Source organism: Balaenoptera acutorostrata, chromosome 20, assembly GCF_949987535.1.
Source record: "Balaenoptera acutorostrata chromosome 20, mBalAcu1.1, whole genome shotgun sequence".
In the NCBI taxonomy this organism is placed as follows: Eukaryota; Metazoa; Chordata; class Mammalia; order Artiodactyla; family Balaenopteridae; genus Balaenoptera; species Balaenoptera acutorostrata.
The window spans coordinates 29,689,726-29,704,400 of record NC_080083.1 but is presented as its reverse complement, the minus strand read 5'-3'; the positions used below and the strand labels follow the sequence as shown (position 1 = coordinate 29,704,400).

General features: G+C 36.1%; 1 protein-coding gene across 4 annotated transcripts in view; it reads left to right on the top strand.

Annotated features, from left to right (window-relative positions):
• The window catches only part of STXBP4 (syntaxin binding protein 4), a 192,663-nt gene that overhangs the window by 23,741 nt on the left and 154,247 nt on the right, over positions 1 to 14,675 (top strand). For all 4 annotated transcript variants that reach the window (XM_057535727.1, XM_057535726.1, XM_007177289.3 and 1 more), the window contains 2 exons: positions 14,056 to 14,162; positions 14,337 to 14,556. In XM_057535727.1, coding sequence (XP_057391710.1) covers positions 14,056 to 14,162; positions 14,337 to 14,556 — 327 coding nt within the window. The remainder of the gene's footprint in view (positions 1 to 14,055; positions 14,163 to 14,336; positions 14,557 to 14,675) is intronic.

Genomic DNA, 14,675 nt, shown 5'->3' with positions numbered 1-14,675 from the left:
CTATGTCCATCCATGTTGCTGCAAATGACATTATTTCATTCTTTTTTATGGATGAGTAATATTCCATTGTATATATGTACCACATCTTCTTTATCCATTCCTCTGTCGATGGACATTTAGGTTGCTTCCATGTCTTGGCTATTGTAAACAGTACTGCAATGAACATTGGGGTGCATGTATACTTTCTGACCATTTTTTTCTCCAGATATATGCCCAGGAGTGGGATTGCAGGGTCATATGTTAGCTCTATTTTTAGTTTTTTAAGGAACCTCCATAATGTTCTCTATAGTGGCTGTACCAGTTTATATTCCCACCAGCAGTGTAGGAGGGTTCCCTTCTCTCCACACCCTCTCCAGCATTTATTGTATGTGGATTTTTGATGATAGCCATTTTGACTGGTGTGAAGTGATATCTCACTGTAGTTTTGATTTGCATTTCTCTAATCATTAGTGATGTTGAACATTTTTTCATGTGCCTCTTGGCCATTTGTATGTCTTCCTTGGAAAAATGTCTGTTTAGGTCTTCTGCCCATTTTTTCTTTGGGTTGTTTGTTTTGATGATATTAAGCCACATGAGCTGTTTATAGATTTTGGAGGCTAATCCCTTGTCAGTCACATCATTTGCAAGTATTTTCTCCCAGTCTGTGGGTTGTCTTTTCGTTTTGTTTATGGTTTCCTTTGCTGTGCAAAAGCTTTTGAGTTTAATAGTTGCCATTTGTTTATTTTTGTTCTTATTTCCATTTCTCAGGGAGACAGATTGGAAAAAATATTGCTGCGATTTATGTCAGAGTGTTCTGCCTATGTTTTCCTCTAGGAGTTTTATAGTGTCCAGTCTCACATTTAGGTCTTTAATCCATTTTGAGCTTATTTTTGTGTATAGTGTTAAAGAATGATCTAATTTCATTTTTTTACCTGTGGCTGTCCAGTTTTCCCAACACCATTTGTTGAAGAGACTGTCTTTCCACCACTGTATAGTCTTGCCTCCTTTGTCATAGATTAATTGACCATAGGTGCATGGGTTTATTTCTGGGATTTCTATCCTGTTCCATTGATCTATAGTTCTATTTTTGTGCCAGTACCATACAGTTTTGATGACTATAGCTTTTTAGTATAGTCTGAAGTCAGGGAGTCTGATTCCTCCAGCTCCATTTTTCTTTCTCAAGACTGCTTTGGCTTTTCGGGGTCTTTTGTGTCTCCATACAAATTTTAACATTTTTTTGTTCTAGTTCTGTGAAAAATGACATTGGTAATTTGATAAGAATTGCATTGAATCTGTAGATTGCCTTGGGAAGTATAGTCATTTTGACAATATTGATTCTTCCAATCCAAGAACATGGTATATCTTTCCATCTGTTCGTGTCATCTGTGATTTCTTTCATCAGCATCTTATAGTTTTTGGAGTGCTGGTCTTTTGTCTCCTTAGGCAGGTTTATTCCTAGGTATTTTATTCTTTTTGATGCAGTGGTAAATGGGATTGTTTCTTGAATTTCTCTTTCTGATCTTTCATTATTAGTGTATAGAAATGCAACAGATTTCTGTGTATTAATTTTGTAGCCTGCAAATTTACCAAGTTCCTTGGTGAGCTGTAGTAGTTTTCTGGTAATGTCTTTAGAATTTTCTATGTATAGTATCATGTCATCTGCAAACAGTGACATTTTCACTTCTTATTTTCCAATTTGCATTCCTTTTATTTCTTTTTCTTCTCTGATTGCTGTAGCTATGACTTCCAAAACTATGTTGAATAAAAGTGGTGAGGGTAGGCATCCTTGTCTTGTTCCTGATCTTAGAGGAGATGTTTTCAACTTTTCACCATTGAGTATGATGCTTGATGTGGGTTTGTCATATATGGCCTTTGTTATGTTGAGGTAGGTTCCCTCTATGCCCACTTTCTGGAAAGTTTTTATCATAAATCGGTGTTGAATTTTGTCAAAAGTTTTTTCCATCTATTGAGGTGATCGTATGGTTTTTATTCTTTACTTTGTTGGTGTGGTGTATGGCACTGATTGATTTGCGGGTACTGAAAAATCCTTGCATTCCTGGGATAAATCCCACTTGATCATTGTGTATGATCCTTTTAATGTATTGTTGGATTCGAATTGCTACTATTTTGTTGAGGATTTTTGCATCTATGTTCATCAGTGATATTGGCCTGTAATTTTCTCTTTTAATGGTATCTTTGTCTTGTTTTGGTATCAGGGTGATGGTGACCTCATAGAATGAATTCAGGAGTTTTCCTTCCTCTGCCATTTTTTCGAAGAGTTTCAGAAGGATAGATGTTAGCTCTTCTCTAAATGTTTGATAGACTTTGCTTGTGAAGCCATCAGGTCCTGGACTTTTGTTTGTTGGGAGTTTTTTAATTACAGTTTCAATTTCAGTGCTTGTGATTGGTCTCTTCATATTTTCTAATTCTTCCTGGATCAGTCTTGGGAAACTGTACCTTTCTAAGAATTTGTCCATTCCTTCCAGGTTGTCCATTTTATTGGCATACTGTTACATATAGTAGTCTCTTATGATCCTTTGTATTTCTGTGGTGTCAGTTATAACGTCTCCATTTTCATTTCTAATTTTGTTAATTTGAGTCCTCTCCCTTTTTTTCTTTATTTTGTTTATCTTTTCAAACAACCAGCTTTTAGTTTCATTGATCTTTGCTATTGTCTTCCTTGTTTATTTCTTTATTGCCGATCTGATCTTTATGATTCCTGCTCTGATCTTTATGATTTCTTTCCTTCTACTAACTTTCGGTTTTGTTTGTTTTTCTTTCTCTAGTTGCTTTAGGTATAAGGTTAGGTTGTTTATTTGAGATTTTTCTTGTTTCCTGAGGTAAGACTGTATTGCTGTAAACTTTCCTTTTAGAACTGCTTTTGCTGTATCCCATAGGTTTTGGATTGTTGTGCTTTCATTTTCATTTGTCTCTAGGTATTTTTTGATTTCCTCTTTGATTTCTTCAGTGATCCATTGGTTGTTTAGTAGCGTATTGTTTAGCCTTCACATGTTTGTGTTTTTTATAGTTTTTTGTTCTTGTAGCTTATTTCTAATCTCATATCACTGTGGTCAGAAAAGATTCTTGATATGATTTCAATTTTCTTAAATTTACAGAGGCTTGCTTTGTGGCCGAGGATGTAGTCAATCTTGGAGAATGTTCCATGTGCACTTGAGAAGAATGTGTATTCTTCTGCTTTTGGGTAGAGTGCTCTATAAATATCAATTAAGTCCATCTGGTCTAACGTGTCATTTAAGGCCTGTGTTTCTTTATTGATTTTCTGTCTGGATGATCTGTCCATTGATGAAAGTGGGGTGTTAATGTCCCCCACTATTATTGTGTTACTGTCGATTACTCCCTTTATGGCTGTTAGTATTTGCCTTATATATTGAAGTGCTCCTATGTTGGGTGCATATATGTTTACAATTGCTGTAACTTCTTCTTGGATTGATCCCTTGATTGTTATGCAGTGTCCTTCTTTGTCTCTTATAACAGTGTTTATTTTTAAGTCTATTTTTTTGGATATGAGTAGTGCTATTCCAGCTTTCTTTTGATTTCCATTTGCATGGAATACCTTCTTCCATCCCCTCACTTTCAATCTCTATGTGTCCCTAGGTCTGAAGTGGGTCTCTTGTAGACAGCATATATACGGGTCTTGTTTTCATATCCATTCAGCCAGTCTATGTCTTTTGGCTCATTTAATCCATTTACATTTAAGGTAATTGTTGATACGTGTGTTCCTATTGCCATTTTCTTAATTGTTTTGGGTTTGCTTTTGTAGGTCTTTTTTCTTTCCTTCCTCTTTTGTTCTTTTCTGATGATCATCTTTAGTGTTGTTTGGGTTGCTTTTTCTTTTTTTGTGTGTATCTATTGTAGTTTCTGGGTTTGCTGTTCCCATGAGGTTTTGATATAGTAGTCTATATGTGTACAAGGTTGCTTAACGTTGCTAGTCTTTTTCCTGCCTAGAGGAATTCCTTTAGCATTTGTTGCAAAGCTGGTCTGGTGGTGCTGAATTCTCTTAGCTTTTGCTTGTCTGTAAAGCTTTTGATTTCTCCATCAAATCTGAATGAGAGCCTTGCTGGGTAGAGTATTCTTGGTTGTAGGTTCTTCCCTTTCATCACTAAATATATCATGCCACTCCCTTCTGGCTTTCAGAGTTTCTGCTGAGAAATCAGCTGTTAACCTTATGGGAGTTCCCTTATATGTTATTTGTCGTTTTTCCCTTGCTGCTTTTAATAAGTTTTCATCTTTAATTTTTGTCAATTTGATTACTATGTGTCTCGGCCTGTTTCTCCTTGGGTTTATCCTGCCTGGGACTCTCTGTGCTTCCTGGACTTGGGTGGCTATTTCCTTTCCCACGTTTGGGAAGTTTTCAACTATAATCTCTTCAAATATTTTCTCGGGTCCTTTCTCTCTCTCTTTTCCTTCTGGGACCCCCATAATCCAATGTTCGTGCGTTTAATGTTGTCCCAGAGGTATCTTAGGCTGTCTTCATTTCTTTTCTTTCTTTTTTCCATATTCTGTTCCACAGTAATGATTTCCACCATTCTGTCTTCCAGGTCACTTATCCATTCTTCTGCCTCAGTTATTCTGCTATTGATTCCTTCTAGTGTATTTTTCATTTCAGTTATTGTATTGTTCATCTCTGTTTGTTTGTTCTTTAATTCTTCTCGGTCTTTGTTAAACATTTCTTGCATCTTCTCGATCCTTGCCTCCATGCTTTTTCTGAGGTCCTGGATCATCTTCACTACCATTATTCTGAATTCTTTTTCTGGAAGGTTGCCTATCTCCACTTCATTTAGTTGTTTTTCTGGGGTTTTATCTTGTTCCTTCATCTGGGACATAATCCTCTGCCTTTTCATTTTGTTTATCTTTCTGTGATTGTGGTTTTTGTTCCACAGGCTGGAGCATTGTAGTTCTTCTTGCTTCTGCTGTCTGCCCTCTGGTGGATGAGGCTATCTAAGAGGCTTATGCAAGCTTCCTGATGGGAGGGACTGGTGGTGGGTAGAGCTGGCTGTTGCTCTGGTGGGCAGAGCTCAGTAAAACTTTAATCCACTTGTCAGCTGATGGGTGGGGCTGTGTCCCCTCCCTGTTGGTTGTTTGCCCTAAGGTGACCGAGCACTGGAGCCTACAGGCTCTATTTTGGGGCTAATGGCAGACTCCGGGAGGGCTCACGCCAATGAGTACTTCCCAAAACTTCTGCTGCCAGTATCTTTGTCCCCGTGGTGAGCCACCACCGCCCCCCCCCCCGCCTCTGCAGGAGACCCTCCAACACTAGCAGGTAGGTCTGGTTCAGTCTCCTGTGGTGTCACTGCTCCTTCCCCCTGGGTCCTGGTGCACACAAGACTTTGTGTGTGCACTCCAAGAGTAGAGTCCCTGTTTCCCCCAGTCCTAAGTCCTGCAATCAAATCCTACTGGCCTTCAAAGTCTGATTCTCTGGGAATTCCTCCTCCCGTTGCCAGACCCCCAGGGTGGGAAGCCTGATGTGGGGCTCAGAGCCTTCACTCCAGTGCATGGACTTCTGTGGTATAAGTGTTCTCCAGTTTGTGAGTCACCCACCCAGCAGTTATGGGATTTGATTTTATTGTGATTGCACCCCTCCTATCATCTCACTGTGGCTTCTCCTTTGTCTTTGCATGTGGGGTATCTTTTTTGGTGAGTTCCAGTGTCTTCCTGTCAATGATTGTTAAGTAGTTAGTTGTAATTCCAGTGCTCTCACAAGAGAGAGTGAGCACACGTCCTCCTACTCCACCATCTTGAACCAATCTCAGTAAATTTTTAATATTAACTGAATATTCACTGTGACCATTTCTTAGTGGAAGATACAAAGGAATTAGAAGATAGACCTTTACACTCGTGGAGCTTTAACCTAACAAATGAATAGGAAATAAATATGAAATAAATATGAAAGCAGATTTCAAGCTGTAAGTAAATGTTATATATTTTTAATTATATGCTGTTCAAATTTTATTTTAAGTCTGGCTGAGAGAGGTTATATTTGAAGACATGTTATCTATCCACTGCTCCGTGTTAGGGTTAAGTTAGATCAGTTAAAGTACTTCATTTAGCCTCTCCTAAATGCAAAACAAAACAAAACAAATAGAGCAAATAAAATCCACTCATTTCTGAATTTGCAGTAATTCTTGTTGAATTTGTTAATTTTGTCAGTCACTAGTTGCCCATATGAGAAATTAGATTTAGAATTAAGACTAGAAAATATCTTTTTTAGGAGTTAGAAAACCTTACTCTCCTCTTCACTGTAAGAAATATGTAAAACATGATTTCCTTTTTGCTCTGGTTGCTAGGAAGCTCAGATCCATATTTGAAGCACTTAGTTAACAAATTGGTTACTATATTTTCATGCTCATTTCTCTTGAATTTTATTTGCTATTTCTGTTTTACTAATGTGATTCTACATGTCTTTTGTTGAAAATTGCCTCCCTTTTTGGAGAGATGTAGGATATAAAGAATTTAATAAAACATTCTATTAATATCAAGCTATATAACATGAGAAGGGATCCTCTTATAAAGTCTGTCTATATTGTCGTTGTCCTTATTCTAGTTGTTTTGGTTGAATAAATAGTCCTACCCTTACCCCCAACCCCGATTCCTACACCAAACACTGTTTAGCAAGCAGTTTGTTTATTCAATTGGATTTTTTTCCTTGTTAGAAAAAAAAATCAGTTTAACCAATAACTTCCAAAACAATAGATTTAAATTGTTTCAATCTTGCTGAGATAATAAGGTTTCTTCCAAATACACTTACCAAGTGGTAAGTATTATACAATAAGTATAGTGTATTATAATGATATAATTTTTGGCTATTGAATTTAATTTATTAACTAAATAAGAGCATACTTAAATGCTTAATTTAAACAAATTCAAACAAACAAAAAACAAAATTTTTCTTGTAAGAATTGAGATGTACTACTTTAGTTTTAAAGCTGAGATATGTCTCTGTGTGTGTGTGTGTGTGTGTGTGTGTGTGTGTGTGTATTCAGTATAGCTAAGGTATTTCTTAGACTGTACTTGAAGTAATGCAATAGATCATGGTACCTAAAAGTGAAAAGAGTTTACTTTTAAGACAAACATCAATTTGTGCTTTTCTTACCCCATGAAAAATATTTGTAGTTAAAGTAATAAATTGATAGCAGTGGTGCTGAGTGACTCATCTCCTGTCAGTGATTACAGACTAAGAAATTATACCTATAATGTATATTTTCTCTTGTTGATTTTCTGAGAATTTCATTGTTTGAAAGTATATTAGAAAGCAAAACCATGTAATAAAGTATATTTTATATTTACCACTAGAGAGCAGCACAGAGTTATTAATGTTTTTTGACAGTATTTGGTCATGTCCAAGAGAAGAAAACAGCCAAAATATAGAAAGGTGTAGGCAGAGAAGAATAAGTAGGTTTGTAGTGCTTACATTTACTTTTGTGTTCTTCCTCAAGTTAGAGAGTTATGTACATATTTACTCTGCAAATACAAATTAATGCAATTTTACTTTAAAAAAATTTTATGAATACTAATAATAGAATTTAATGTATTTTAAATACTGTGTTAGGTTTGTTAATAAACTTCTAATCTGTACAAAATTTATGCAGGTGTTTTCATGGACTAGGTAACACAGGCTCATAGGGTATCCTTATTAAGTTGCTGAACTGAACAACTGTTAATATTTTTTAAATGCATATGAGTGCTTTCACTTGCTGTAATTTTATTTTAACATTATATTGTTTCAGAACTAATAACCTAGGCAATCTCAAGTTTATAGATGACTTATATTTCATGTATATTCCCAAACTTTATAGATAGGGAATTATTGGAACGCAGGAGTTATCTTTAATTAACCATGGTTAGCTCCTCCCCTTTATCCCAATACACACACAAAAGTATTTTTCCTCCTGGAAGATATGAAATACAATACTGGTTCAGTAACCAAAATGGTCCTGTCTCTTTGAAAAACGTATTCTGAGTTCAAACTTGGAACATCTTGACACGTTTTGCTAGTTCAAGTAGGAAAGAAGATTCTCCCAGCTCTAAGAGCTAGAGGTAGCCTATAGGTTGAGAACAAATATACTAGGTACTGAGTTAAGGGAAATATGAAATATGGGAACTCCAAGGCCCTTTTCACCCCACCAGCCAATCCGATATCAGTTTGGAGTCTCAGTGTTAAATCTTAGATCTTTTTTTGGATGGGACACTCCTTTGACCTTCATACCCACATATCCAATTGCCTGATCAACATTTCCACTTGGATCTCTTAAAGGCATCTCAAATGCAACATGTCTGAGGCAGGACTCATGATAGTCACATCACACCTTCATCTACCCATTTCTTCCCAAACAGACCTCTTTCCAGTGTTCCCAATCTCTGTGAATGACACCTTCCAATAGCACGAAGTCAGAAAACCTAACAGCATCCTAACTACTTCCTCTCCCTTAACACCCATATCCAATTCCTTAGTACATACTGTTGACTGTTCTACTCTCTTAATAGCTCTTGAACCCATCAGTCTTCTTGATCTCCACTGCCATCACCATTGCTTAAACTATCATCAGTTTTTATCAGACCTCACAATAGCTTTGTCTGCTCTTATGCACCATTCCTATTTCCCTCCCAGCTATCCTACTAATACTTACTTGCCTACAAGGCTCTGTGTTACGTGACTTCTGCCCTCTACTTCTCTGACTCTCCATTCCCACCTATGCTTTCAGAGTAGCATTCTTGCAGTCCCTGGAAGGGACCTGGTTCTTTCTCATCTTATATGCTGCTCCCTCTGACTGAGAACAGCTCCCCCCATTACTTTCAAATATCAATTCAAAGACCACTTACAGAGAGAGGTATTCCTTGTGCTTCCCCCATCCCAAGTCTAGGCCAGGTTGTTTTCCTGTCTGTGCACCTTTCCTTCATATCACCTGTCTGTGCCTGTTTCTTTCCTTCTCAGTTTGTGATCATACATCAGTATCTGTGATTGTTTTACCAACTCTGCCTGAACCACAAGTCTCAGATTATTTCCTAAGTGCAAGGATTGCATGTATAATTGGCAGCATTTTTTCACTGGAACTGGGACCAAGGATTTTTGGCTAGTTAGGACAAAGGCCTCTGGATGGCAGGGGGTAAAGAAACCAATCCATTGGTGGGAGCTAAAGCAGTAGCAGCCAAGAGGGTTCACTTTAAGATGTCACTCACTTTTCTCCTTTGCCATTATTATTTGTGTTAGAGCCACCTTAATTTCCTCAAAGTGTTTCCTGGGCCTTATTCATTTATTGTGGACCTATTGTATACCTGGCACTATGCTCAGAGATATAACCATGAAAAGGACATAGTTCTGGTCAACTGAAAGAATCAATGCTGCTAATTTGGGAGTTACTGAATTAATATACTCCAATGGAAAAAAAAAAGATATGTAAACAAATAAGGACAGTACAGAGTAAGTGCAATAATATAGATAAGTAAAAGTGCTTTTGGAGCAAAGAGAAGGGGACAACTAAGTAAATCTAGGGAGATGGAGAAAACTTACAGCAGAAATAATGTTTGAATTTGGTTGTGAAGTTTAAATGAGAGTTCATCAGAGAAGTGGCAAGGTGTGTTGTGGCATTCTAGATAGGAATTAATATGTGTAAGTGCATTAAAGTTTGAAAGACTGTGGCTGGTTTGAAGAACATTTTCTGAGAATAGAATGAAGAATTTATATGCTGAGGAGGGAAGGTAGATGATGAGGCTAGAAAAAGTAGGTTGCAGCTGGTTTGTTGTACTAGGTTTGGGAAGTTCAGGAGTTTCAACTTTTCCCACCAGTGGGCAGTCATAAAGGGTTCTTAATTTGAGGAGTGGGAGGATTAAATTTGCTATTACTGTAAAAATTGCCTGCAACAGATATGGGATTCTGATTCAACTCACTTCAATTTAACACCTACAATGTGCTATGATTTTATATACATTATTTTTCACCACAACCTTGTGCAATAGGTACTTATCCCCACCTCACAGCTAAAAAAATGAGTCTCATGGAGATTAAACCAATTGCCTAAATTTACGTTAATAACTGGTATTAAAAAAGTGATACCTCCATTGACTTTCATCCTTTATGAAAGTATGGGAAAGGAATCCAAAGGCTTGTAGGAGCATTCCTTAATATTTAGGAATAATGAGTTAGACTCAAGCTGTATACATGGTTATGGTAACACATTATTTAGAAAACTGTAATGGTCATTATAATCTGAAATGGACAGTGTTGGCAGCTTTTAATGGAAGTATTCAAGTGTTCAAGAATACATTATTATTTCAACATCTTTATAAATGTCAATGTGAAAGAATTCAGACTGAAGTTAGGTGTGTGAAAGTGCTTGGCATCTTGCCTGTCGTGTTGTGTAGTTGCTCAGTAAGTGCTGAATCAGAATCTAGACAGTGTGGAAGAGGCCTCTCTGAAGTTACTGTCTTCACAGACACATTAATCCAGCTGGGGCAGAATTCACTGGCTTTGAATGCCAGACTTTTACAGAAATAGCTTTGTTTTAGTTTGCAGGTTCTGACTTTTAAACAGGTTCAGAAATTCACATGATCAGCTAAGATCTTATTCTAGGAGGCAAAGATGAAAAAAAAAAAAAAAAACTGCTGTGAGTACGTTTTAGAAACGAAAATATATATAAACACCAGAAACCACAGTCAGAGACTTTCTTCTTCTTCTCTTCTCTGACTCTTGTGTTCCTGGAAAATGCTACTTCAGTACATGGGTGTACTTTAATATGTGTTAAATTGCCTTACTGAGAACTTTTTCCTCTGTATGGCTAATACTGTGCGGCCCAAGAGGCGAATGTGGGAGGCTTCTGTTTTCTGAAGGCTTTTTCTCCGTAATGCTGTCAACCAACTGTGGTTTCCATAAGGTACATGGATAGAGGAGCTGTCTCCGACAATTTAGAATTTAGTTCCGTGTTCCCTGTAGATGAGATCGTGCACCTTCCCTATCCCCTTCCTTCGCTTTCTCTCATTGTTTATGAACATCTAGCTAGCAGGTTGTGGAGCTCAAATTTGAATTCAAATCTACCTGGTTGCCACACCTCGTGCTCTTTTTTCCTCATCAGTCCACTGCCTCTGAAGACTGCTGCCCAACTAGAAGAGGTGTCATCTGGCTTATAGTCCTCACTATAGAATTTTCCCTTTTCAAGGAAGTTCAATAAAAGGCAGTTTAATACCAAGAATATTTAGATTAAAACAAAATAACCTAATATTTACTGTCCACCACCCCAATTCTAAAAGAACCTTTTTTCCCTTGTCAGTGTCCTTTAAATGCTTTGCTCCAATGAAGCAGGGCTTTCTTCATTTTTCCCTTTCTTTCCTCAAATTATTTCCAGGCTTTGGGACATAAATCAATAGTAGAATAGTCATTAAATTTCAGTTATAATCTACCTTATTAAGCTGATTCTAATGAGGAATTTTTTTGCAGATCCCAAATGGTCTAGAGCTGGATTTAACAATGACATTTATTTAATTTTATTTATTTATTTATTTTAAAATTAGATTTTAAGAACCTCTATTTGGCCCTTACTTCCAATGCCAGTTTTGGAATATAGAACCAAAATAAAATTTATCTGGTTAGGAACATTGTTGAGGCAAATGTCATGAGCTTTCTTTTTATTTTGATGGGCTGGAAAATTTCTTTTCTTTTTAATAATATAATATTTTATGCATACAAAAGGATATCGGAACGTATATCTAACTTATGAAGAATAATAATGAAACAAACGCCTATGAATCCACTTAGAGTTCACCATTTGACTTATGAAGTAGAAAATTTTACTATTAAGGCTTCTTATATGTTTTCCCCCCACCCCATTGCATTCCCCGTCCTCCCTCCCAGAAATAAGCACTCTCCAGAATTTTGTTCTTCCTTAACTTTTATTAGCCTTATTGTTTTGCATGTGGCAAAAAGGTTGTTTTTGTTTGTTTGTTTGTTACCATTTCACTTTAACCTGAGGGAATGACTTATCCTCAAACTAATATTTAGCATATTAAATTGCAAGCTCTTGTACCTAAGTTTCTAAATATAGTCTGAGTATAATTGATCTAAATGCATATGTAACCAAAGTCTGTCGTAAGACTTGGGCCCAGGTAATACAGAACTGTGTTTATAAAATCTTACAAAATCAGCTCTTTCATTTTACTGGACATGTAGGATCCATATGGTAGATACTTTCTCCATATTGCTTAGCCTTTTCCAGCATTACTATTGTGTTTTATTCCCCATACATCTATCAAATGGAAGGAGAAAAAAAAAATCACTTGTGAATATAGCAATTGTGTGTTCTCTGACTTTGCTAATTATGTTTAATCACATACCTATAAAATCCAAATTAGTTTTCAAATTTTATATATTTAAAAATCAAATTATCTTTTTGGAGTTTTGTATGTTTATATTTCAGAAGGGTCATAGGATCATTATGCATTTAGATTATAATATCTTTCATTACACAGTATTTGAAATAACATGTTCCCATAAAAATTCTTGATAAATATTTTATATTTATTTTGCTTTCCTGTATACTCAGTATTCAGTGTGAGAGATAATAGTAAAGGTCTTTTTTTAAAAAAGTATTGTTATTTAAAAGTAAAGTAACCGTAAATCACCATTATTGTATATTATATACGTTTTTTACATATAATGCAGTTCAGACCAAAGATCAGTTATTCAGGGATATATCAATATTGTATCATACTTTCACACAGAGGGGTCTCATAACATGGACCTTTTTTATAACTCCAGTTGATTCTTTTCATCAAGGAAGTGTGGGAAATAATACTTAGGTAATGTTTACAGTATGAAAACAAAAACAGTAAGTGCAGAAGCTATCCCAGGGATAGCTTGGGGTCAAAGGCCTGCAGATACCTGAACTCTTCCTACTTCCCCATCCTCATTTCTCATGATTTCTGGCTCACACTTTTTAATTGAGCACTGTGTGGATGGCTATAGTCCCCTGCACACTATGTGTTGCTTCTCATCTCTGTGTCTTTATCCTGCTACCTCCTTGATGGTAATACGTTTCTTCTTTACCTCCTTCCATCCCCTTATCTTCACCATCTCTTTTCCCTGGTTAATCCTATTAATTAAAACTTATTTTATACATAGTAGATAAGACTTTTTAAAAGATCTTTCCTTGAATTTGTGGAATTTACTTAAATACCATCAAGGGTGAAAATGCTTTTTAACCACATAAGCTTCTTCCCTAGTTATAGAAATAATGCTTTCTGTGTTTGTACTAATGATAAATGGAGAAGCATCTTAAGAGCTGAAAATGAAGAGAGCTCATTCTTCTTTTCCAGTTTGAATTAAAAGAAAAGGCAAATGAAGACTGAGAAAACTTGCCTAACATGTACATTAAATTTTGTAACTTTTGTGCTTTGTCTTATTCAGTTAGGCTAGTTATAGGCAGAGCCAGGACTTGACAAAGACAATGCCAGGCAGCCAATTAGAATTGGTCGTTATTAGTAGGATGTGAATAAAGCTACCTGTCCAACCAACTGGGCCTGAGTCACAGGAGGGACAGCAGATCCAGTGAAGAAGATGTTTCACCATGAACAGAAATGTGGGTAGAATCAGTATAATTAAGATCCTTGACTGAATTTTTAAAAATTCTAACTGTGGAATAACTCAGTGTTTGGTGGGATGAAAGATAGAGGAATGCTCAGAAACTGAAGTGAATGAGGCTTATATTCTGAAATATACCAGAATTATTTAGCCTACTTTATCACATTCAGAGCTGTGTTTGTCTCATACAACTGACCTTTTAAAACAGGCCTCTTTCCTAGTGTACCAGACTATGTCTTCATATATTCAGGATTCCTTAGCCTGAGAGTTTATTCAAGGAGTACGTGAACATTTCCATTTCATTCATGTATATTACCAAACCAGACTTTAATCAAAACATTTTTCTGTTGAGGTTCTTTGTCTAAAATTTTCTTTTTACTCTTTTCTTTAAGTCATTCTTTACTAAAACTGTGCTTTGCTTTAATTGCATCAATTAATTTTTTAAGAAACACCTTAATCAGTTTCTTTACAAATGTTACTATTTTTGTTAGGATGGACGTTTGAAGCCAGGAGATCAACTTGTCTCAATAAACAAGGAGTCTATGATTGGTGTATCATTTGAAGAAGCAAAAAGCATAATTACCAGAGCCAAGTTGAGGTAACTATTCTATCTGTAAGATAGAATGAGTCATTTAGCATGTCTCCCTAAAAATAGAAATTTAAGTTGTCCTAGTACTTTAGACCCAGAAGAAGTATTTTTTGATAATATATGAAACATTATCTTAGAATTCAATTGTACTATATCCATAAAGTGATTTCTTTTTAATGCTAGGTCAGAATCTGCTTGGGAGATAGCATTCATAAGACAGAAATCTCACAGCAGTCATTTAGAAAATCCATCGTGTTCATCCCTTTTACAAGCTACAGGAGAATATGGACCTCAAGCCTCAAAATTTAGTCTTCTTTCTTCTCCCTCTGAAATACTAATTCCAAAGACCTCATCCACTCCCAAATCTACAGATGCCATTTTACCTTCTTTTACGATAAATCAGGTAATCTTAAATTTCTCTATTTATGTAGTCCACAAATCCCCTATGTGTCATTATGTTTGTCATATACATATAGAACTATAATTTTGGTAATATAGTTTGTTAACAAATTGGTATTTCCT